General features: G+C 37.0%; 1 protein-coding gene across 1 annotated transcript; it reads left to right on the top strand.

Moving 5' to 3' along the window:
• Nucleotides 1-4,960: 4,960 nt before the first annotated feature.
• LOC132601609 (uncharacterized) lies at nt 4,961-8,814 on the top strand. Its single transcript, XM_060314691.1, has 7 exons — nt 4,961-5,151; nt 5,478-5,620; nt 5,720-5,803; nt 6,568-6,737; nt 6,812-7,545; nt 7,715-8,017; nt 8,124-8,814. Exons 1-7 carry the CDS (start codon nt 4,961-4,963, stop codon nt 8,812-8,814), a joined length of 2,316 nt encoding a protein of 771 aa, XP_060170674.1.
• Nucleotides 8,815-24,511: the final 15,697 nt, after the last annotated feature.

Here is a 24,511-nt window from a genome sequence, read left to right as displayed (position 1 = left end):
TTTTTGTGGCATATGAGTATACGGCGATTCCTATGGGTGGAAAGAGAAAGTGTAGGTAACGACCGGTACAGCGAAGTCTTCCCATGTTTTAAGTCCGGATTAAGACCCAAGACTAGCCAAATAACGCATGAAGTAATTTACCTAGTGTTAGTACCCTCTGTAGGACAGGTTTCCGCACGGTACTATATATCTATGTTCTATACCTTAGGGAATAAGTTTATTTTTATTTTGGCCATGGAGCCACAAGTATGAGGACGATAGATCAGATTTAAGACCCTAAGCAATAATAGGTTACGGAGTTGGTCGCAACAGGCATAAACTGCTCGCGATTGTTTGGACAGAAAAGGGCCTAATGAAAAAAAAATTCATAGGAGTCAGAAAAGTTTGATGTTGTGGAGCAGGTGATTTCATTTGGTTCAAGTTTAATCAGGTTAGAACTAGAAAGTACTACGTTAGTAAGTTACTACACAAGTATTTATTACTATGAGATAAGAATAGCTGACAGTTCCCTCTCAGGTCGTGTTATTAAGTGTTTACCCCAGATGTGTATAGTTTGACATGATTTAAAGTGTATAGAAAGCTTGGGGTTAGGTATTTCAATCTTTTATTTAAGAGAGACGTGATTGCCCTAAGATTGATCCATGACGATAGCCAGAAAAGATAGTGTGCAATCACAGAATAGGTTAGAGGATGAGGGAAGTTAGAAATAACCTTATACTTCATGCTAGTTATTCAAAATAGAACAATAGAACATGATGATTAGCAGGTGGTTAGTATAAAAATAGTAAGTACTGAGTAGATGTAGTGAATTACCAATTCCATCAGGGCTAGTAGAAGTATGATTTGGTATCCTTGGTCAGGCTAAAGCTAGTAAGTGGGTAAAAAGTTGGAGTACACCAAGTGCGTTTTAAAGCCCAATAAGTTAAAGTTAAACTCGAATTATAGTGTCTGCGGTAGAAGAAAACCAGTTAGGCAGAACCAACATACACTACTAGAAAATGGGCCTATGGCAACGATTGTATAACTGTTGCTATAGATAGTTTATGGCAAAGGTCGTAACCGTTGCAAAAGCTTCTGGGTACTATATGTACACTTTGGCTACAAAACTGTAGCTATTGTGTAAGAACTGTTGCCATAGGTTTAAGTATTGTGACAGATTTTTGAACCGTTACAGTAGAGCTATTTTGGGAAATTTTCTATTGGGACGGTTGTATAATTCCCTCCTTAATTATTTTCCCCCTAAAATTTCGCTACACCCGCCAATAAATTTATCCCTGTAGCTTTGACCTTTTTAATATTAAAGTTAATTTGTTTAATTTTTATCCTTTTCCCCATCATCCACACTTGTCAAACAAAACCTCGTCTCACTTCTTTACCTCTCTCACTGGTGGAAGAGAGGTAAATTTTCTCTCACTACGTGAAGAACAACAGACAAAACACAAGTTTTTGTTGAACCTAGCTAATTATCTCTCTACAAAAACACAATTTGTTGATCTTTCAGGTTCTATTTTTCTATCTACATGCTTATAATTTTACATATTCTGGTCGAATTTTTCCTCTACCCTTTTGGTGGGTGTTTGATAAAAATGGATATTTGTATTTATTGTGGTGGGTTTTCTTCGATTTGCATTTCTCTGAATTTTTCTGTTTTTACATGAAACTATTGCTCCTTGGTTTTGGTTATTTTCTTGGTTAGAATGGAGATTTATGGTTGGTTCTTAGTGGGGGTTTTCTCTTGGATTTTATGGTCATGAATTGTTTGTTAAAATCTTTTATGGTCATGGGTACTTTGCATGTTTCCATTTTTACATGAATCTTCCTTCTTATTTAAATTTTTGAGTTTTTGTTTGACTAGATGGAGCTTTATGCCTTATTTTAAGTGAGGTTTTTTGGTTGGAATCCAAGTGTCAATTTTTCAGGTTCAATTTTGTATCTAAATCCAAGTATTTCATATTTGCAACAATTTTGCCTCTTATTGTTTTTTTTTTTTTTTTTTTTTGCTAGTTTTGGGAGGTTTCTTATTATTAGATGTAGGTATATGTTTTTTTTTTTTTTTAGTTTTCCAGTTCCAATTTTATTTCAAAGTTATGGCTTGTTTGCTGAATTTTTCCTTTGATGCTAGGTAACTTGATCGTGGGGAGAATCAAGAATTTGGAGCTTCAATCAGTTGGGAGGTACTGAGTGTTGCTCTCGTATTGTACCATTTACATTAGATGCTCATCAATCAGTTGTAGGTGTTTTATTTTTGGAGTTTTGTAGAGTCTGGAGTATTTGTGAAATGGTCTTAGAATGCATATGATTTCTTTTGCTTGTTGATTGAGGTTTGCGGTTGTCTTATTTTCTTGTATAGACAGGCACATATAGGCACTTGCGTGTATGTATGTTTTTCTTAATGGGGTTTAGAGCTAAAATTTAATTCAGAGATTTTTGCAGATGCATAAGATGGTACGTTGTTTGTTAAGCTATCTCGATAGAGATGCTTCTCTTGCTATTTCCATGTATGAATCACTAGAAACTTGCAAATGCTTTAACATTGTGTTAGGATTAATGTTTTATCCATGGAATGATTCAAATTCTTATTGTTTTTTCAATTGTGGAAAGCATTTATACTTGTTATTCCCACTTAATTTCCATCTGGATTTGGAATGAGCAGAAAATAGCAAAGATTATGCATCGGCGGTTCACGACGGTTCTTCTTCTCGCTTCTTAAGTTGTTAGTTTTATATTCTTAATGAGATTTCCCCAGAAAAGATTACAACTTTCATAGAATTGTTTGATTGATTTTTGGCCAAACTTTCCGTAGAGTTTGTTTGAGTTCATCGATTGAGGTCGCCTGGGTCTCGTTCCAGTAAATTTGATATTTAGCTCGGTTGATTGCGTCTACTTCTCTCCAGGTACTCTCTCTCTCATTTGTTTTCTAAATTTATTTTGCATGCTCTTTCTTTTGCTGTTTTGGAATTCTCAATAGTCGATTCTTGACTGTAGCGCCTTCCTTATCGATATTTCTTCTCACAGGTTCTCCTTTGATTAGGATTTAATTTTTGGAGTATGTTTTTTGGGTTTGTTCCATTGTACTTTTTGAATTAAATTTTTTAGTGATGTTTGCTATTTTTCTGAAAATATACCCCTGGACATGGATTTTGACTTTGACAGCCTAAGATAAGTTCATAAAAGAAAAATACTAAACATCATTGATAGAGGGGAAAAGGGTCAATAATACCTCTCTACTTTGGAAAAAGGGCTAAAAATATCCTTCGTTACGAATTTGGGTCAAAAATATCCCTCCCGTTATTAAACGTTTTAAACATACTCCTCTGTTAATGGAAATATCAAATCCCCCTAAATAACCATTTTTAAAAAGTTGAAAAGGAGTTTTTGAATAACAAATAACAGAAGTAACGATGATCAAATATAATTTTCTGTTTTTTTGAGATTTCTTCATTTTCTTTGTGTGAGAACATGTAAATCTAAATTCAACCTTACATAATTGGGAGAGCTTCAGCTATACAACACGAACAAGCAATTGAATTTATGGTGTTTTGTGTGTTGCGTGCTGTTTTCTTTCTAAGAGCTTTATGCTGTGTTAGGAGCTGCAGGGCAAGTTTGGAACTGTTGTTTTGTGAGACTAGAATTTACCAAAACTGTAACTTTTTACTGGGAGTTTATGAATTATGTCATTAGTTTTCACTATTCTTAGCTTCTTTTTGCCTTTTAATTGTTCTTCTTTTAGAAACTTTACTCTTTTTTTTTATAATCATTTAATATTCAGAGTTTACTAATCTAATTAATTTACATCCACTAAAATTAATTTAGAACCTCTAGTTATTTGGGGCGATTTGATATTTCAATTAAGGGAATTTGATATTTCAGTTAACTGAGGGGTATGTTTGAAAAGTTTAATAACAAAAGGGGTATTTTTGACCCAAATTCATAACTGAGTATATTTTTAGCCCTTTTTCTAAAGTAAAGGGATATTTTTGACCCTTTTCCCTTCATAAAGTCTCTGTTTCCGTTAACATAAAATATTGGTCATAGAACCCATAGTATTTGTTTCCATTTTTTGTACGTAGTCTTCACAGGACTTTAGGGGTGCTGTTGCTTTTGTCAGCTAATATAGTGTGTGTGTGTATATATATTCCAATGTTGTTTTAGGAACTTCATTGTACTGATGTGCAGTTCCATCTAAGTGATGGTTATTAGAACCATTGGAAGTTTAATTTATTGTAACTGTCTTCTTGCTTAGCCTTGGGGTTTGTTACTAGGTTTTGAGATTCTTATAGTGTCAGCAAATTAAAAAACAGAAATATAATTATGGTAATCCACATTTACATATTAGCACAAGTATGCAAGTATATGGTGAAAAAAAATATTTTTTTTAGGCAATTAAAATAGAACTTTATTAAATCACAAAAGTGAGAATTAAATACCATAGGAGAGCTTAGCCACCTCAATCCCTTCTCAGTTACTTCCTCTACACCTAGAAACCACAACACCTAGGAAAAAACCAAACAATAAAATGAACCAACAGATTACTAATGTATTCAAACAACCTACTACTAGATCTAACTCTAGTACAAATAGCAAGCTTTAGTTGGTGAAGCAGTTGATTCTCTGGTGTAGCTTTGTGCTAAAAAATCCTCAAGTTCCTTTCAATCTAAATACCATGTATTACTGATGCAAAACTAGCCATCAAGATAATCCCTCTAGGATGTTTGCCTCTAGCCTGCTGCATTACCCAGTTCCCCATTGTATCCCAATCTTGTGATCCTCCTTGCCACTTTTGCCACTCCAAGATGCTTCTCCAAGTTTTGTAGGTACTGTCACAGCCAAAAAATAGATGTGCTTTAGTTTCTGGCATAGCTTGGCAGAATACACACACAACATCCACACTCATTCCCCATGTAAGTAAAATGTCTTTGGTTCTAAGTGTACCGTGAAGACAAAGCCATAACATAAAGACATGTTTGGGTTCAGCTACATTCTGGTAGATCAGATTCCTCCACAGGACATTGGGTACAACACCTCTCAAGATCTTGTAAGCACTAGCTATGTGAAAGACCCCTCTTTGTATGAAAATGCTATTCTGATTCAGTACCTGCCAGTGTTTCCTCATATTAATAAGCTTTCTAATCATCCAAGAGGCTTGTTTTGGTATCTCCATTGTGATTTTTTTTTTGAACAAGCTATTTATGTCGAATGGATTGAAACTAATAGTTCAAAATTTAAGCCTACACAGTATGATGGTAATTGTCTGTTTTGGGTCCTCCGTGTATGCTCTTTTAGTCAAGTATTTCTTGTCTTTTGCTACAAATTAAAATAGCTTCTTATTTTTCTTTTTGAGATGCAATTCTATTGAATGAGTAAGAGTTTTGTGGTTGGTAGTTGAAGGTCCGTAACAATTATCTTAACATGTTGCTCTTCTTATATTTCTTGGCTATCAGAACTTCTAAATTTTGTGTTTTTCTTATCTTATATAGGATTTTAATGGATAATGAAGATAAAAGTTGGATGAATTTCCTAAGATGGACAGAGGAGTATAGTCGTGGAGTGAACAATTATCTTGATAAAGCATTTGAACGAGCCTCTCAAGGAGATGAAATATTACGCCCTTGCAAAAAATGTGTTAATCGCTACTAGCATTATAGAAATGTTGTGGAAGAACACTTGGTTGTTGAGGGGTTTGTTGATAATTACACCAAATGGTTTTTCCATGGAGAAGGGTTTTACTCCAGAAATGCACCTCATCCAATCAATGATGATGAAGATTCTAACTTATGTGACGACATTGATGGACTGGTGGATGGTGAGTCGGGACATGAAGAAGTCGAGAGAGAGGGATTATCCGAAGATGCAAAGAATTTTTTTAAATTATTGGATGAAGGGAAACAAGAGTTATATCCGGGGTGTGAAACTTTCACTAAATTGAGTTTCACCATTCGGTTGTACTTGCTTAAAACCTTGCATGGGTTGAGTAATGTAGCATTTTCAGACATGTTATAGTTGCTGAAAGAGGCATTTCCCTTTGCTCAGCTACTAGAGTCATTCAATAAGGCTAGAAACATGATAAAAAATCTGGTTCTTCATTATGAAAAAATACATGCATGCCCTAATGATTGCATGCTACTTTGGAAAGACATTGAGAAAGCAGATACTTGCTCCATTTGTGGGTCTTCAAGAGGGAAAAGTGTTGGTCATGCCTTGACTAATGTAAACTCTAAAATCCCTGTAAAGGTTTAAGGTACTTTCCCTTAAAGCCTAGGCTTCAAAGGATGTTTATGTGTCCTGAAACATCTGTTGCAATAAGGTGGCATGCTAACGAATGACCCAATGACGGGAATATAAGACATCCTACTGATGGGAAAGCTTGGAAGGATTTTGACTCTTTGCACCCAGACTTTTCTAGAGATCCTCGTAATGCCAGGTTGGATCTTTCAAGTGATGGTTTCAACCCATTTCGAACCATGAGTATTTCTCATAGGACGTGGTCTGTTATGTTAATGAACTATAATTTATCATCGTGGATTTGCATGAAGTTAGAATATATCATGTTGTCAATGATTATTCCAGGTCCTTCATTTCCAGGAAATGATATAGATGTGTACCTACAACTATTAATTGCAGAATTAAAGGACTTATGGGAAACTGGGATAAAAACTTATGATGCTGAAACCAACCAAACATTCCGAATGCGTGCAACCTTATTATGGATAGTTAGTGATTTTCCAGCATTAGCAATGGTTTCTAGATGGAGCACCAAAGCGAACTGGCATGCCCCACTTGTAATTATGACACATGCTCTCAATATCTCAAGCATAGTCGTAAGATGTGTTACTTGGGTCATCGGAGATTTCTGCCTCGCGATCATCCATTAAGAAAAGATAAGAAATCATTTAATGATCAGGAGGGGCATAGACCTGCACCAACTCCTTTGTCGGGTGTAGAGGTATTTGCAGAGCTGCGTGAATTCGACAATGTGTATGGAAAGGGCAAAAAAAAAAGGCCTCGGGATAATAAGGGTCCCTGCAAACAAAGATCCATTTCTTTTGAATTGCCATATTGGGCACATAATAAATTGAGGCACAATCTTGATGTGATACACATAGAGAAGAATATATGTGATAGTTTGGTTGGGACTTTATTGGATATAGATCGAAAGTCAAAGGATCATGTAAATTCTTGCTATGACTTACAAGAAATGGGGATACGGAAAGAGCTACAACCAATAGAAGATGATAATGGTAGTGTAAGTTTGGCTCGAGCTTGTTTCTCCATGAAGCCAGAACAAAAACGGTTGTTTTGCACAGTTATGAAAAATGCAAAATTACAAAAAGGGTGTGCTTCGAATATATCACAACGTGTGCAAGTGAAGGAGATGAAAATATCAGGGTACAAAAGCCATGATGCTCATTTTATAATGCATTATCTTCTCCAAGTTGCAGTTAGAAAAGCTTTGCCCAAGAATGTTTCGCTGACCTTGATTAGGTTGGGAAATTTCTTTAGAGCCATATGTAGTAAAGTTATAAGGCCAAGAGATCTTGAAAAAAGGCATTCTGAAATTGTTGAAATAATATGCGACCTTGAAAAGATTTTTCATCCAACATTTTTTGATATAATGCTACATTTACCTATTCATTTAGTGAATGAAATTAAGTTTGCGGGTCTGGCCCATCTTCGTTGGATGTATTCCATTGAGAGGTACCTATGTATGTTGAAGGGGGTTCTTTCGCAATCGATCTTGTCAAGAAGCATCAACAGCAGAGGGGTTCCTGGCTGAAGAATGCTTGAGTTTTTGTTCGAGATACCTATACGATGGCGTGAAGAAAAGATTTAGTAGGTACCAAACTGAGGATGACGAGTGCCTTCAAAATTTTTCACCTATATTCCCTAACATAGGTCATCCAATTGGAAGAGGGAAGAAAAAGAGAAACACTTTTCTTTTGGATTCACAATCCAAAGATGAAGCACATCGGTATGCTCTGTTCAATACTGGAGATGAACAAGTGGAGAAGTTAATTGAGTAAGATAAATTATATAAAAATTATTTACATTTAAACTTCATTATTTACATTTTAACTTCATTTATAAAGGCCTAATAATTTAATTTTTAATTTTCATGATTACAGGGAACAAAAGAATTTGATGGGTAATCATACTAGATCAAATGCCTGGGTAAGAGCAAGGAATCATAGTCGGGAATTTAGTAACAGATTTGAAAAGAAAGTTGAAAATGTTGAAGTTCCAGATTATTTACGAGGGCTAGCTCAAGGGCCTAATTCGGTGGCCAAAAGATATACTGCATATTTCATTAATGAATACCGATTTCATACGAAAACCCGAGATGCACCCCGCAAGACTCAAAATAGTGGAGTGACTTTATCAGCAACAACTGATAGTTTTGCTAGTTCTAGGGACCAAAATCCCATTGATGGAGAGGTTATCTATTATGGAGTTATTCAAGATATCATTGAGATTGATTATTATGGTCATTTTAGTGTCATATTGTTTAGATGTAATTGGTTTCATAATGAAGTAGATGAATATGGTTTAACTCGGGTATACTTCAACAGATTATGTAGTACAAATGACCCTTATGTGTTAGCATCGCAAGTTCATCAGGTTTTTTATGTGGAGGATCCAGTTGAGAAAGAGGTTTACTATGCAAGGAATAAAATCCCAGTAGATTTGTATGATTTAGAGGAAGAGAATTGTCCCAATATTAGAGACACATTTTGGAGGGACCCTAATGATGACATTGGTTCCTCAAGTAGATTACCTGATGATACCGATTGGGATTGGTTGGAAGAGGATGATTAAAGTGAAAATCTTGAACAAACTTTAAATATATACTAGTTGTTTTAATTTTTATTTTATTTTTTATCAACGAGTGATAAATGCCCTTTTAGAAAACTATTTATGATTATTCTTGTTCTCTCTTTTTAATCATCTTTCATTTATCCTCTTTAATTTACTGAACTTGTGAATAGATTTGTATATTTAACAAAATCTATCTTAGGATGAGATTTAAGTTATATGAAAAAAGTGTGAAGGTCCTGCTACAAAATTTAAAAGGCGTAATTTAGAGTTTGTCGTCTTTTATTTTGTTTCTGTTAATGCTTATGCTAACCTTTCCTTTTATTTTAATTTTCTGAGCTTTACAAAGTTCTGAATAGTCATGGATAAAGACCAGCCTTTAAGAAAAAACAGAAAAGAAAAAGTCTCAACGTTCCTTCCTGTCACACCCCACCCTTGGTAAGGTGTGATTGGCACCCGACACCTTACAGGAACCGAGCGAACCAACTTATAATTTACATCCTTCATATCTCAAATGGAAATAATAAGATCAAGAGGCTAAGTATGAATATAATATCATGCATAAGTAAATGTACAATAGACCCATGATGCCGATATTACTACTGTCACACTATGACTAAGCTGTACACAGGAACCGTCTACAAAGCCTCTATGAACATGACTGAAGCATACAAGTCGGGACAGGGCCCCTGACATACCCTGGACAAAATCATACATACATACATACATACATATATATATATATATATATATATATATATATATATATATATATATATATATATATCTAGACTCGGCAGTGCTCCAGCAAGAAATGGAGCTCACTAATCAAAACTGGTACCTGAAAGCAGCCTACTGCGGAAGATCCTCGTCTCGTCTACTTGCACCTGCGGGCATGAGTGCAGCATCCACAAGAAGGGATGTCAGTACGAACAATGTACTGAGTATGTAAGGCATGAATGGTAGTATGATATCAAAGTGAAGAAAACATAAGATAAAGTAAGTAGTTATACCTCGTACTCTTCTTAAGATCTCTGTCATGTAAACTACTCGTCTACAGGAAAAACATGATATACACATCTATACACAACATACATACATATGCATTCACACGCACTTACTATACATACATCTATCATATCCGTACCCGGCCCTTTCGGGACTCGGTGTCATCCGTACCCGGCCTTTTTGGGACTCGGTGTGATCCGTACCCGGCCCTTTCGGGACTCGGTGTGATCCGTACCCGGACCTTTCGGAACTCGGTGTGATCCGTACCCGGCCCTTTCGGGGCTCGGTGTCATCCGTACCCGGTCCTTTCGGGACTCGGTGTCATCCGTACACGGCCCTTTCGGGACTCGGTGTGATCCCCAACTGATCAGTGTGATGCAATGCATACATACATCCATATACATAAAAATACATAAATGAAATCAACATCATCATTAGCATTATCGTTATCACTATATCCTTCCTTAGAAGATCAACTATCTTAAGGTGAAGTCGACGATGTCATGGGAGTTTCGAGAATCATGAACTTAGATAGCATTAGAAATAGAATCGTCATCGCTATATCTCACCTCGAAAGAACAAGAATTATGAGGAGAGATCAGTCACTAAGAATAGTCTCAAAGATCATGAATAAGCTCAATAATATCGTAAGGATCATGAGATTCATAGGCTTCTAGCATTTGTGGAGGCAAGGATATTATGGATATGGTACAAAGGTTTATAACAAGGAATCATGCCTTTAGAAAGAAAGGGTTTAGCCATACATACCTGTTCTGCCTCCAATTATCTACACTTATTCGTCCGAGCTCGCAAGTCTACATTTAAGAGGATTCACACAATAATTAGACTCATCGTAGTATATTTGTGCTAAGCTTTCAAGTCAAACTATTTTATATCCTGCTGAAAATCAGGCAGCATCTCCCCTGTTTATATGCCTAGTCCGAAATCTCAATTCAGCAACCAACAACAACAACAATAATACCAACATCAATAACATCATTTCCGATACCAATATATACCATAAAACATCCCACATGATGTTTTCACAATTTCCACAACCAACCAACTCGCTATACAATTATTTAACGACTTTATCTCTGTAAATAAACCAAAATTAACATTAATAATAGGAGATTCATACCTTATTCTTGTTAAAACAGAGATATCTTCAATATCTACCTTGAATCCACCGCAAGACCATACTAGAATCACATCCATGCGTTTATCCGAGCTTCGATTAATATTCCTCGCTTGAAAATTGCTCACTTTATGATCCCCCCTCTCTCTCTCTTCAATTTTCTGGGCAAATCTGGTGAAAAAAAAGGGGGTTCTTACCCTTTTTATAATGGTCAGATTCGGGTCGGGGTCACTGTAGTATTTTACTATAGCAGTACTGTAGCACTCCTCTCTGCTCTGTCAGCTGAACTTGTAACGTCCATAATTATCTACTCCGATATCCTATTGACCAGCGGTTTGTTGTGTTAGAAACTAGATTCGACGAACTTCATTTTAGGCTTTTGTTTCACCTTAAAACTCTTAATTTACTAGGGGATATACCCCTCCAAAGTTGACCCAAAATTCTGTCCAAAAATTCTGTCAACTATTTTCCAAATTTTCGACAAATTTATTTTCTTCGATTTTGCTTGATCCCGGAATCTTCCATAGCTTATTATATGAACTTAAACCCTTGTAACCATAAGGTTGACGCATATAATCTCATATATCCTTGAAGGTAACTATAATAACCATACTTAGAACGTCCAACAATTATAAATTTCCATGTACGAACCTATGGGGTGTAACACTTCCAGCTGGATCACTTGCCTCGTTGGCAATCCAAATGTCGTTGAGGGGAACAAAAAGAAATGTTCAAGACGATTGCTCAAATAGGAAAAAACAGCATCCAAGGTTAGGATCCCAAGTGCAAACTCAAGTGCAGCAAGTGCCAATTCATTCTACCTCTCTTGTAGAACAAGTACAAGTACCAAGGCATTCAACTGCTTCTGCAGCACAACCATTACTAGAAAAAGTGCAGCAAGAGTCACTGCATCCTACCCCTTCTACAACATAAGCAGTACAAGAGCAGGTGCAACAAATGTCACAAGATTCTACACCCCAAGAAGCAAACGAAGAATCTGAGGAACAAGGTAAAAATATATAGATTGTCATAGATTCTACTGACATTAGTAATTTGGTAATCTCCGTGTTGTGATTATTGTAGGTCTTTCCACGAAAAAAAAAGAGGTAGAACACAAATTCAAAGTGTACATAGACGGAGTGAGCGTAAATTGATCGTGCTAAGTAAGCACAACCAACCCGTTGGTCCTACTCAAGCGATCGTAGCATAGTTAGGTAGCTTCCTTGGCACATTAGCTAGGAATTCGACCTTTTGTCCTGTTAACGTATCAAATTGGGGGAAACTGAAAACACATAAAGTATGTGGAAATATACCAAGGTTTGAAGTTCTCAATGTTTCAATTTTTTGTTGATATTTTTCAATATCTTTTGCATTAACCTAATAGCACCAAATTGCAGGAAAATATAACATTCCTGATACTGCACAAGTATGGGCTTTAAAAGAAATTCAATCTGCTTGGAGAAAGTATAAGAATTGGTTGAAGAAAAAACACTAGGTACCCTATGCCATTGACTAATTGCGAATGGAAAAAAGGCCCGGATATGTTCCACAATCTCATTTTAAGGATCTCCTTCAATACTGGAACTCCAAAAAATCTCAGGTAATATATAAATTATGGACAACGTAACTTTCTTTTCTTGAAACTAGTGCCTTATTTACATCTGATTTATGCTCTTCATCTCTTATATTTTTGGTTCCTATTGTCTCACTGACTAATTTATTGCAGAAAATGTCCAAAACTAATACAGAGAATCGCAAAAAGTTGAGGTACCCGCATACTATTGGCAAAAAAAGCTATGCTATAATTCGCGAGGTTTGGTGTTTTCTCTCATTGTTCATTTACTATGAATCTGCAGACTTTACTTAGGAAGATTTTTATGCCAACTTTCATTTAACTAGGAAAAAAAGAATGAAGGCCCCGATGCTGTGACGAATAAGGCCATCTTTGTGGCTACAAGAAAGAGGAAACCTGGTCGAGTATACAAGGACTCATATGACGATACGATTAGTAAAATAGTATGAAACTTTCTAATATAAAGTTTATCGAGATCATTTGTTTGTTCTTAAATGTTGGATCAGTTTGATATACTTGAACTCTCTACTCTTGAATCTGATTTGTAGGCTGAAATGGAAAGAATAGAAACTCAAGAAAGCGATGATGGAAGTCAATCAGTTGATGCATTTGCCTCAGTTATGGGATCAGATCATCTAGGCCATGTAAGATTGTATAGGCGTGGGATTACCAAAATTGTCTTGAAAGGGAAAATGGGAGATTTTGGACCCTCTTTAAATGGTACTGATGAACTGATGAAGCAAAAAATGGAGGAGATAGAAGCGAGGATACAAAAAATGCAGGAAAATTCGATGCACAAACGGAGGTGATAGAACAAGGTATTAGAATGAACGTCATTGTACAACTTCAGCATCTAAACCCAGACTTAGTACTTGATCCTAGCATGCTAAGATTCAGTGTCCGTTCTCGGGGAGAAGCTGCCAGTAGTAAAAACCAAGGTCAATAATTGTTCTTCTCTTCCACTGTTCTCTCTGTTCAAGATATTTATTTTCTTCTTGTTCTCTATCTCAAGCAATTGAGTAATCTTGACTCGTACATGTGACCTGTTGATAATTTTTCTTAATCTCTCTATTGATTTTTTTCTTGCCTAAGCGTTGATAAAATCTTATGCGGCTGGTTGTTTGTAAGGATTGAACAAAATATGTAATGCTTGTGTTTGCTTGCTAGTTCTTGATCTATCTGGATTGGTTGGAAAGAATAGTGAGCTGGAAAAAAAATTCTCTTGTTATTGGTTGTGAGCTGAAAATTACATATGGAACTGATTTGTCAAAATTTAGTAGTTGTTTTCAATGAGCTGCTTTGAGAACTGCAACTATTTACTTCTTCAGTTACCTTTCCATCCTAACTCCCCTTCCTTGTATAACGTTTATTTCCGAATTTTCCACTTTGCACCTATCTAGGTGATATATCAATTCTATTTCTGTGCAGTTGACTCCTCATCCATATCAATTCTGCTTCTTTCTTCTCCTGCTATTGCTACTTTCAAATGTCCTTGAGAATTTTTTACTGCAACTTGGTTTTTTACATTAGATGAAGAATGCTATGAAACCTGAGCATTTACCAGTTGATTCTACTTATTTCCAACAGACTTAGGATCAGTTTGCTAGGCCTGTGTACACTAGCACTAGGGGTCAAATGTTCATAACTTTCAAATACAGACACATATAAAAAAACCCCTAGCTCCGCTATAGCGGTGGGATGCCACCCTGCCAAGCTTTGTTGTGTCTTGATCGTCCCGATGGTCTAAGTGGACGTCGGGGCAGTGACGTCGTGGCGGTTCCATTGCTGCCGTATCGGTATCGGGTCTGTTGTATTCATTATGTGTGTATTAAAATCCCTTAGTCTATCATTTATTACCATTCCGAAAATTGAGCTCTTAGGAATTATTCTAGAGGATTCTTGGAGAAGATTCTTGGTGGTAAGTCGTTCTAATCTCCTTGCTAATTTATTATTCTTAATCTTCTTAGAATCCCCTCTTTCCTTATTAGAGATTCTATCTAGGCTTTTAAAAGATGAAATTGATTGGGTTTATGCTAGATTATGATGTATCTAATATTGTTAATCATATATCTTCCATTATTAGTGTTGAATTCTTGAATCTAAGAGTTAAGGTCTATACCCAAAATTGGGGGTTTTGCTTGAATTTCGAATTTGGGTGAATCCTTGAGTTAATTTAGCAATTAGTTTTTGGGTTTAGATCACCTAGTGTTTAATTGGATTATTTACCCCCGAATTTCTCGTTTTGACCTTGTGGGCCCCGTTTCCCTAAATTCTAGGGTTGATTTTGACGCAATTTGAATGATAGCAATATTGGTATCGATCTTCATGATTTCTAATCTAGATTTTGAATATGCCTAGACTTTCTTGATCTTAAGGCTCAGCGAAAGGGCAAGGCTAAGATGTGATTATTGGTGTATTGTTGTTCGGCCATCCAGGTAGGTTATGGCTTACCCTTGGTGAGACTTCGTGTAGCGAATCATATATTTAGATGATCTTGTCGGAGAAATCATGTAAACCTTCGGGTATGAAGTTCGGTTTGATTTTGTCTTCGGTTGGGCTTTATTGCGTGATTAGGGCTAGCCACCCCGTTGTATTGTGACTTGATTGCTCTATTGTTATTGGCTTGATGCAGCGTGGTAATAGTAGATATTGGAGACTATTGATATATCTTGTTCATGATATTGGGGTTCCTCACTTGTTGATGTTAATACGAGGATAGTATTCCATATGACTTGTGTAGTCTTTCATGATATAGTTGACGTACCTATGCTTGGTACTTGTGATATTAACCTGATAATTGATGTTGATCCATACATTGCACGCATTCACATCTCTCATGATATACTGTTGATACATTGTTGATACTTGATGAAACACTGTGATGAGTTGGGCTCAGTTTGGCTTTAGATGCTTCCATCTAGCTAATGACGTGTACTTGGTTCTTATTATGTTGACTTATACTTGTTGAATTATCGGCCAATCTTGCTTTATTGTCTGAATTATGTTAGCTATACTTAGTCGGCCTATGATACCTACCAGTATTGTGGTTTTGTACTGACCTGCACTTGCTGCATACTTTTATGAATGCAGAGTTCCAGGTTAGATCTGCTTCCATCTCCCGTGGCTGATAGTTGCTATCAATATAGCTTAGATAATACAGGGTGAGCATGAGACGTTCGCTGCCTTGAAGACCCTTTTATTTATGTCTTACTTTCCATTCTGAGAAATATACATTTATTGATGTATTATTATATTTCCAGAATTGTATATTTCTAGCTAGATGCTCTTGTATGGATTATAACAGACCGTGGGGGGTATTTCCTTACATCCGCACTTGTTCTATATTATTATCGTAAGACTTACGTGATTTGTTATCTTCCACTTAATTGATTTATCTAATTGCGCCTTTATTATCGTTGGGTTGAGGGTTCACTTATCGAGGTAGGAATGGTAAGTGCCCGTACGGCTTGGCCAAATTGGGTCGTGACAAATATTCAAAGAACCCGGAGCACGAGTTGAGGTTCGCCCAAATTGCCTTGAACACCTGTAATGGTGGGTAAGAATATCAATCAATAGGATAGTCAAGCTAAGGTGTGCAAATTGATCGAGCAATATTATCATAAACAAACTTTCCGTAAACTTGAACTAGGTGTGAATATGTAAAAATCTAGTGTTAAGATGATATTTTATCTACAAGAATTCATCCAGGATTAATTCGGGTGCAAGGAAGTTTTTTTGAAGTCAAACCAACTAGTGAAGTTCTTAAGGGCTCATAATCTCGCCTAAGTTTCGGTAGGTCTGTCTTCTAGGTGATTTTTGTGAAAATGTGTTGCGAATTTGGAAACACCTCCTTGATAAGAGTTGTAGATCTTTGAAATATCTTTCCAACGGTAGGTTTCCCATCCCAAGAAAGGTTATGTACAAAGAGTTATGCCCGTTTTACTGAAGCCTGTCATTGCTAGAATTTCGGTCCACGTTACGGTGAGCCGTCACAGACCGTAACACCATACCGTAATGTCAACTTTTGCACCAAACATTCTGTAAATTTTGGTCACATTATGGTGAGGCGTTACAGTCCGTAACACGCGTTACGAGACCATAACACCCTACCGTAACGTCAATTTTTTCACCCGGAAATTATAAATAGTTCAGTTATTTTATTCAGTCCTCCACTTTTTTGAAAAACCTTATGAACGAAACCATTCCTCCAATTCTTCAACTCAAAAGTGAGAACATCTTTATCATTATTAATCCATCCTAGCATCAAACCAATGATTTTTAACATAATTCTTGTAACAAAAACCTAGGGTTTGCAAAATAATCCTTCTCAAAGTGACTCAAGGTAGGGTTATGGGTGCTCTTTGCTAGGAAGGTGAATTGTTAAGATACGTAAAGCATAATTAAGGTATGTCTCTCTTTTGAAAGTTGGTTTTGGATGTATGTCTTCTTTGGAAACTAATCTTGGAAGTATAAATTTCATTCAAGGGCTCTTTATTGAATAAAAAGGTGAACTTTTCATGATTTGAAACTCTATTTCCCGCTTTGATTGTGGTTAATGTGTGTGAGGGGACAACCCTACATTAAACCTAGTTTGTATCTTGCTCTACGTACGTACATAAGTTTATAAATATATTTCCTCTATAAGAAATGATCAATAATGGTGGCTAAGGGTTGGTAATGATGTTTTCATGTTGAATTATGACATTGAAATCTTGGTTAAAGAAGTGTAAACATTTTCAAGACATTCTTTGAAATGATTTATCTTTATGATATGGCATAATGAACCTTAATGACCATTGATGATGTGACTACCTTGAAACAGATAACAAATTGATTTTTATGTTATGAAAGTGATTGTTGTGTTGGCCTAGCTACTCGGGAGGAAGGGTAGTTACTATGTATCCTACTGTGATAATGCCTAGCCATTCGGGAGGAAGAGTGGCCACTGCCGGGTTTTCCACCCAGGGTGCGGTTTATGCCTAGCTATTCAGGAGGAAGGATAGCCATCGAGAATTAAATATTCTGGTGTGGCACTGGTTTTAGGGAACCTCTAAGGTCATCCATTCGATGTTATTGATTCTTGGGCATGTATTGGCATGTGTGATATCCTTATCCTTTATGAAACTGTTGTTGATAATCATGATCAATTTAAAAAACATATTTGAAAGTTGTAACAAAATAAAAGGTTTTATAATCAGCTTTGATAATTCTTATTGAGATACATAAGCTGAATAACTGATTCCACGTTGTTTCATAATATCCTCAGAACTGATTTCTTTAATTATTATTGTACTTTATTTTCATATTACTTGTTGTCCCCGAGGCACTCACTAAGTACGAAGTACTCATGCTTACCATTGTTGTTTTTTATGGTATATTAGGTAACAGAGGAGAGCAGGTTCTTGATACTCCAAATGCTTAGGAAGGACTTGTTGTTGCTGCTGACTTGGTAATCCCACATGTTCTTTCGTGGGACACCCCTTATCATATTTATTTACTATTCTATTTTTTTAGGCTGCGCCCCGATGTGTTAGAAAATTACTCTTTTATCTTAGAAGCTCCATAGTACACATTCTTATGGGTAGTTATTGAGTTTGTTTAACTCTTGGGTGTTCGTCACGTTTTGATTAAGTTTTATCATATTAAAGACTTCCGCTTATTTAATTCATATATCATGATTTGATTGTATTTATTTTATACATTGTTGGAGGTAAATATTGAACCTGGCGGGTTGAAGTGTTGTTGTTGCATCTTTTAGGTTCTTCCGATGTTGTTTATGAAGTCGGATGCCAGTCACGTCTAGGGTGAATTTTGGGGCGTGACAATCTTGGTATCAGAGCTTAGATTTAAATACGTCCTAGGATTGTTGTCGGTGTCTGTGGAGCTGTGCCTAGTGGAGTTTTCCTTGTGCAGCCTGATCACTTGCATGACTGGCCCCCATGTCAGTTATAAGTGTTTCTTATCCTTCTTGATTCTAGATTGTGCTGTAGAGCTTGAAATCCTATTAGGGTCATTCTAATGCGTTCATTAATTCGTGCTTATTACATAAATGGCTCTAACACAATCCAGAAATGGTAACCGAAGACGTCCCGTGATAGCTAACCGAAATCTTGGGTGCGCGAATGCTGATAACGGAAATAATATTGGAAATCAAGCACCACCAGAAGCATCGCCTGCTCTTGTTATTCCTGTTGCGGGTGTGCCTGAGATTGGTACGATGCAAACTACTATTCAAATATTGACTACATTAGTTGCGGCCCAGCAACGGCGTGGAGGTGTGGAACCTCATGGTGGAGGCAGACTTAAGCAATTCGTAGACTTAAAGTCACCAGAGTTCTTTGGGTTACGAGAGGTGGATTACCCCCAACACTTTTTAGATGAGACTTTCAAGGCGTTGAGGGCAATGAATGTCTATGGATCCGAAGTTGTGAGGTTTATCAGTTAAAGGATGTTGCTTACGCATGGTTTGAGATATAGGAATCTGAGAGGGGTGATACTGCTTTAGCTCCTACGTGGGCTGAATTTGAAGAGGCATTCATGGAAAGGTTTTTGTCTGATGAGGAGAGATTTGCTATGGCTACGAAATTTAAAAAGCTGGAACAGGGTAACAAGTCAGTTCGTAAGTATAATTTGGAGTTCACCTGTTTGTCAAAGTATACTTTATATATCATTCCGACTGAAAAACATAGGTTGACTCGTTTTGTGAAAGGCTTGGTACCACGTATCAAGTCTGCATGTGCTACTTCTGCTATGTCTCTTACTTTCACTTTCTCATCTCTGGTTGGGTTTGCTGAGCAACAAGAGAGTTAGAAAAATAAGGAGTGGGTCGAGCGAGACCAGAACAAGAAGGCCCGGTCGGCGGGTGATTTCAGTGGTAATAATTACAATGGAAGGCAAAGGAGAGCATATTCTGCACCTGCTCAGTTTAAGGCATATTCGAACTCCAATGTGCCTTCTGGTAGGCAAGATCAAAAGAATAATAACCAAAGAAGGTTCTCCCAGGGTAGTAGTCAGTCTACTGTATGGGAAGATCGTATCTTCCACCACTGTGGTATTAGTGGCCATATTAAGAGGGAGTGCAGAAAGTGGCTACAGGAGATGGCTGCTATGTCTAACCAAAGAAATGATTCACCCGCTTCTGCATCTGCTAAAAATCTGCTTGTTGGTAATGCTAACAATAATAATCAGAATGCTCGTAATAATGGTAAAGGAAAGGAAGTTGCTAACACTTCTGGTGGAGGGACAACTCGGCTTTATGAGCTGACTCGTAGGGAGGCAGCTGAGGTTTCTGACGCTGTGGTTACAGGTATCCTTACCATCTGTTCTCATGATGCTTATTCATTCATCGATCTGGGTTCAAATTTATCCTATGTGACCCCTTATTTTTCTCTTGATATGGGTATGAAACTCGAACCTTTGTTGGAACCCATTGCTATTGATACGCCTTCTGGTGTTCCTGTTATTGCTTCTAGAGTGTATATAAATTGTCTTGCTGTGACTAAAGGTCGTGAGACCGTGGCTGATTTGTATGAACTTGAGATGGTGGATTTTGATGTAATTATAGGGATGGACTGGTTGTCTGCATGTTATGCTAATGTGGATTGTCGCCATAAGTTAGTTCGTTTTGCCTTTCCCAATGAGCCTATTATTGGGTGGGAGGGTGAAATTACTAAGCTAAGGGATAGATTTATTTCCTATCTTAAGGCTCATAAGATGATTACGAAGGGGTGTATTTACTATTTGTTTGTTTTTAATGATACAAAAGCCGTAGTACTTGAATTCGCATATGTTCCCATAGTTAGTGATTATCCCGAAGTGTTTACTAATGATCTTCCTGGTATTCCTCCTGATAGAGTTATTGATTTTGGGATTGGTGTTGTTGCTCACACCCAACCTATTTCTATTCCACCTTATCGTATGGCTCCAGCGGAGCTAAGGGAATTAAAGGATTAGTTAAAGGACTTGTTGGATAAGGGTTTCATCCGACCAAGTTCCTCACCTTGGGGTGCTTCAGTATTGTTTGTTAAAAGGAAAGATGATTCCCTTAGAATGTGTGTTGATTACCGTCAGCTTAATAAGGTAACCATTAAGAATAATTATCATTTGCCTAGGATAGATGATTTGTTTGACCAAGTTCAAGGTGCTAAGTTCTTTTCAAAGATTGACTTGAGGTCTAGGTATCACCAATTAAAGATAAAGGAGAAGGATATCCTAAAAACTGCTTTCCGTACTTGTTACAGGCACTTTGAATTTGTAATGATGTCCTTTGGGTTGTTTAATGCGCCTGTTGCATTCATGAATTTGATGAATCATGTGTTTAAGCCTTATCTAGACCGCTTCATGATTGTGTTTATCGATGATATTTTGGTGTATTCTAAAAGTCGTGAGGATTATGCTAATCATTTAAGAATAACTTTGACAACAATTGAGGAGAGCAAGCTTTATGCGAAATTCTCCAAGTGTGAAATTTGGCTTGAGTCTGTGGCTTTATTGGGTCATATGGTGACCGGTGACGGTATTAAAGTAGATCCTCAGAAAATTTCAGCGGTTAAGGATTGACCTAGACCAACTAGTGTGACTGATATTCTAGTTTCTTGGGGTTGGAAAATTATTACAGAAAGTTTGTGGAAGGGTTTTTCATTTATAGCCTTTCCATTGACTAAATTGAAACAAAAGACTGCTAAGTTTCAATGGTCCGAAGCTTGTGAAAAGATTTTCCAAGAGCTTAAGACAAGGTTGACTTCGGCTCCTATTTTAACCTCACCTTCTGGGTCTGATGGATATATGGTGTATATCCATTGTCAATAGGTGAAGGCTGAACATCAAAGGCCTCGTGGTCTGGCCCAGAATATCGAGATTCCATAGTGGAAGTGGGAGGTGATCAATATGGATTTCGTTGTGGGTTCACCCCGCAGAAAGGCCAAATTTGATTCAATTTGGGTGATCGTGGATAGACTCACAAAGTCTGCCCATTTTCTGATAGAGGTACGCAATTTACTACTCACTTTTGGAAATCCTTTCAGGAAGGTTTGGGTACTAGAGTGATTTTGAGTACCGCTTTTCATCCTCAAACTGATGGGCAAGAAGAGAGAACTATTCATACTTTGGAGGATATGTTGCGTGCTTGTGCAACTGATTTTGGAGGAAGTTGGGATAAACACCTACCTCCGGTGGAATTCGCTTACAACAATAGTTATCAGGTGAGTATTCAGATGGCTCCTTATGAGGCTCTTTATAGGAGGCATTGCAGATCTCCAATTGGGTGGTTTAAACCCACCAAAGTAGAATTATTGGGTCCTGATTCAGTTCATGAGGTGATTGAAAAGGTAAATCTTATTGTGCAACGAATAAAGACCGCTCAGAGTAGACAAAAGTCTTATACGGACACGAGGTGCAGAGAATTGAAATTTGCTGCTGGTGACAAGGTTTTCTTGAATGTGTCACCTATAAAAGCGGTAATGCATTTTGGCAAAAAGGGCAAGCTTAGTCCTTGCTATATTGGTCCTTATGAGATTACTAGAAGAGTTGGGAATGTAGCTTATGAGTTGAGATTACCGGCTGAGATGTCCATGGTTCATCTAGTGTTTCACATTTCGATGTTTAGGTTGTATAAACCTGATCCTGCTCATGTGTTGAACTATGAAAAGGTTGAGATTGATGAATCCTTGGCTTATGAAGAAGAACCAGTTCAGATTTTGGATTGCCAATTTAGAAGGTTGAGAACAAAGGATGTTGCGTCGGTTAGAGTGTTGTTGCGAAACCATAATACTGAGAAAGCTACTTGGGAAGCGGAAGAAGACATGAAGAAGAGATATCCTAACTTGTTCCCTATTTCATGTATGAGTTAAGTTTCGAGCTATTCGTTCGCAAGGGGATTGCATGGTTAAAATTCGTGGTGGTTAGTGACCTTCCTAGAATACAATTCTCATTCGAGGACGAATGATCTTAAGGGGGGGATAATGTAACACCCCGTAAACTTGAACTAGGTGTGAATGTGTAAAAATCTAGTGCTAAGATGATATTTTATCTATATGAATCCATTCGGGTGGAAGGTAGTCGTTTTGAAATCAAACCAACTAGTGAAGTTCTTAAGGGCTCTTAATCTCACCTAAGTTTCGGTAGTTCTGTCTTCTGGGCGATTTTCGTGAAACTATATTGAGAATTTGAAACTCCTCTTTGATGAAAGTTGTAGATATTTAAAATAGCTTTTCAACGGTAGGTCGCCCAACCCAAGAAAAGTTACGTATTTCACTAAAGCCTATCTTTGCTGGAATTTTGGTCCACGTTATGGTGAGGCGTTACAGACCGTAACACGTGTTACAGACTGTAACACTATACCGTAACGTCAACTTTTTCACCAAACATTCTGGAAATTTTGGTTATGTTACGGTGAGTCGTTACAGTTTGTAACATGCATTACGAGACCGTAAGACTCTACCGTAACGCCAATTTGTTGACCCGAAAATTATAAATAGTTAGTTATTTTATTCACTCCTCCACTTTCTGAAAAACCCTAAGAACAAAATCCATTCCTCCAAGTCTTCAACTCAAAGGTGAGAATATCTTTATCATTATTAATCCATCCTAGCATCAAACCCATAGTTCTTAACATAATTCTTGTAACAACAACCTAGGGTTTGCAAAGTAATCCTTCTCAAAGTGACTCAAGCTAGGGTTTTAGGTGTTCTTCGCTAAGAAGGTGAATTGTTAAAATACGTAAAGCATAATTAAGGCATATCTCTCTTTTGAAAGTTGGTTTCGGATGTATGTCTTCTTTTGAAACTAATCTTGGCAGTATAAATTTCATTCAAGGGATCTTTATTGAATAAAAAGGTGAACTTTTCATGATTTGAAACTCTATTTCCTGCTTTAATTGTGGTTAATGTGCGTGAGAGGACAAGCCTACATTAAACCTAGTTTGTATCTTGCTCTACATACGTACATAAGTTTATAAATATTTTTCCTTTATAAGAGATGCTCAATAATGATGACTAAGGGTTGGTAATGATGTTTTCATGTTGAATTATGACATTGAAATCTTGGTCAAAAGTGTAAACATTTTCAAGACATTCTTTGAAATGATTTATCGTTTCAATATGGCATGATGAACCTTAATGACCATTAATGATGTGACTACTTTGAAACGAACAACGAAATTGCTTCTATATTATTAAAGTGGTTGTTGTGTTCGCCTAGCTACTCGAGAGGAAGGGTAGTCACTATGGATCCTAGTGTGGTAAGGCCTAGCCGTTCCGGAGGAAGAGGGGCCACTGCCGGGTTCGCCACCCAGGGTGCGGTTTATGCCTACCTATTCGGGAGGAAGGATAGCCATTGAGAATGACATATTCCGGTGTGGTGCACTGTGTTTAGGGAACCTCTAAGGTCATGCCTTCAATGTTATTGATTCTGAGGCATGTATTGGTAAGTGTGATATCCTTATCCTTTATGGAACTGTTGTTGATAATCATGATCAATTTAAAAAGCATATTTGAAAGTTGTAACTTGACAAAAGGCTTTATAATCAACTTTGATATTTCTTATTGAGATACACAAGCTGAATAATTGATTTCACGTTGTTTCATACTATCCACACAACATATTTCTTTTAGTATTGTTGTACTTTATTTTCATATTGCTTGTTGTCCCCGAGGCACTCACTGAGTACGAAGTACTCTAGCATACCATTGTTGTCTTTGATGGTATGTTAGGTAACGGAGGAGAGCATGTTTTTGATACTTAAAACGCTTAGGAAGGACTTGTTGTTGCTGCTGACTTGGTGAGCCCACATGTTTATTCGTGGGACACCCCTTATCATATTTATTTACTATTCTAGTTTTTTTTTTGGCTGCGTCCCGATGTGTTGGACAATTACTCTTTTATCTTAGAAGCTCCATAGTACACATTCTTATGGGTAGTTTTTGTGTTTGTTTAACTCTTGGGCGTTCGTCACGTTTTGATTAAGTTTTATCATATTAAAGATT

Source organism: Lycium barbarum, chromosome 7 (genome assembly GCF_019175385.1).
Source record: "Lycium barbarum isolate Lr01 chromosome 7, ASM1917538v2, whole genome shotgun sequence".
Lineage (NCBI taxonomy): Eukaryota > Viridiplantae > Streptophyta > Magnoliopsida > Solanales > Solanaceae > Lycium > Lycium barbarum.
The sequence above is the reverse complement of the archived record's forward strand: the minus strand, read 5'-3'. Positions and strand labels throughout refer to the sequence as shown.

Coding starts and splice junctions, on each gene's coding strand:
- LOC132601609 (XM_060314691.1), top strand. CDS start 4,961: ATGTTTGGGTTCAGCTACATTCTGGTAGATCAGATTCCTCCACAGGAC. Junction 5,804..6,567: donor CATTGATGGACTGGTGGATG/GTGAGTCGGGAC, acceptor TGATTATTCCAG/GTCCTTCATTTCCAGGAAAT. Junction 8,018..8,123: donor CAAGTGGAGAAGTTAATTGA/GTAAGATAAATT, acceptor TCATGATTACAG/GGAACAAAAGAATTTGATGG.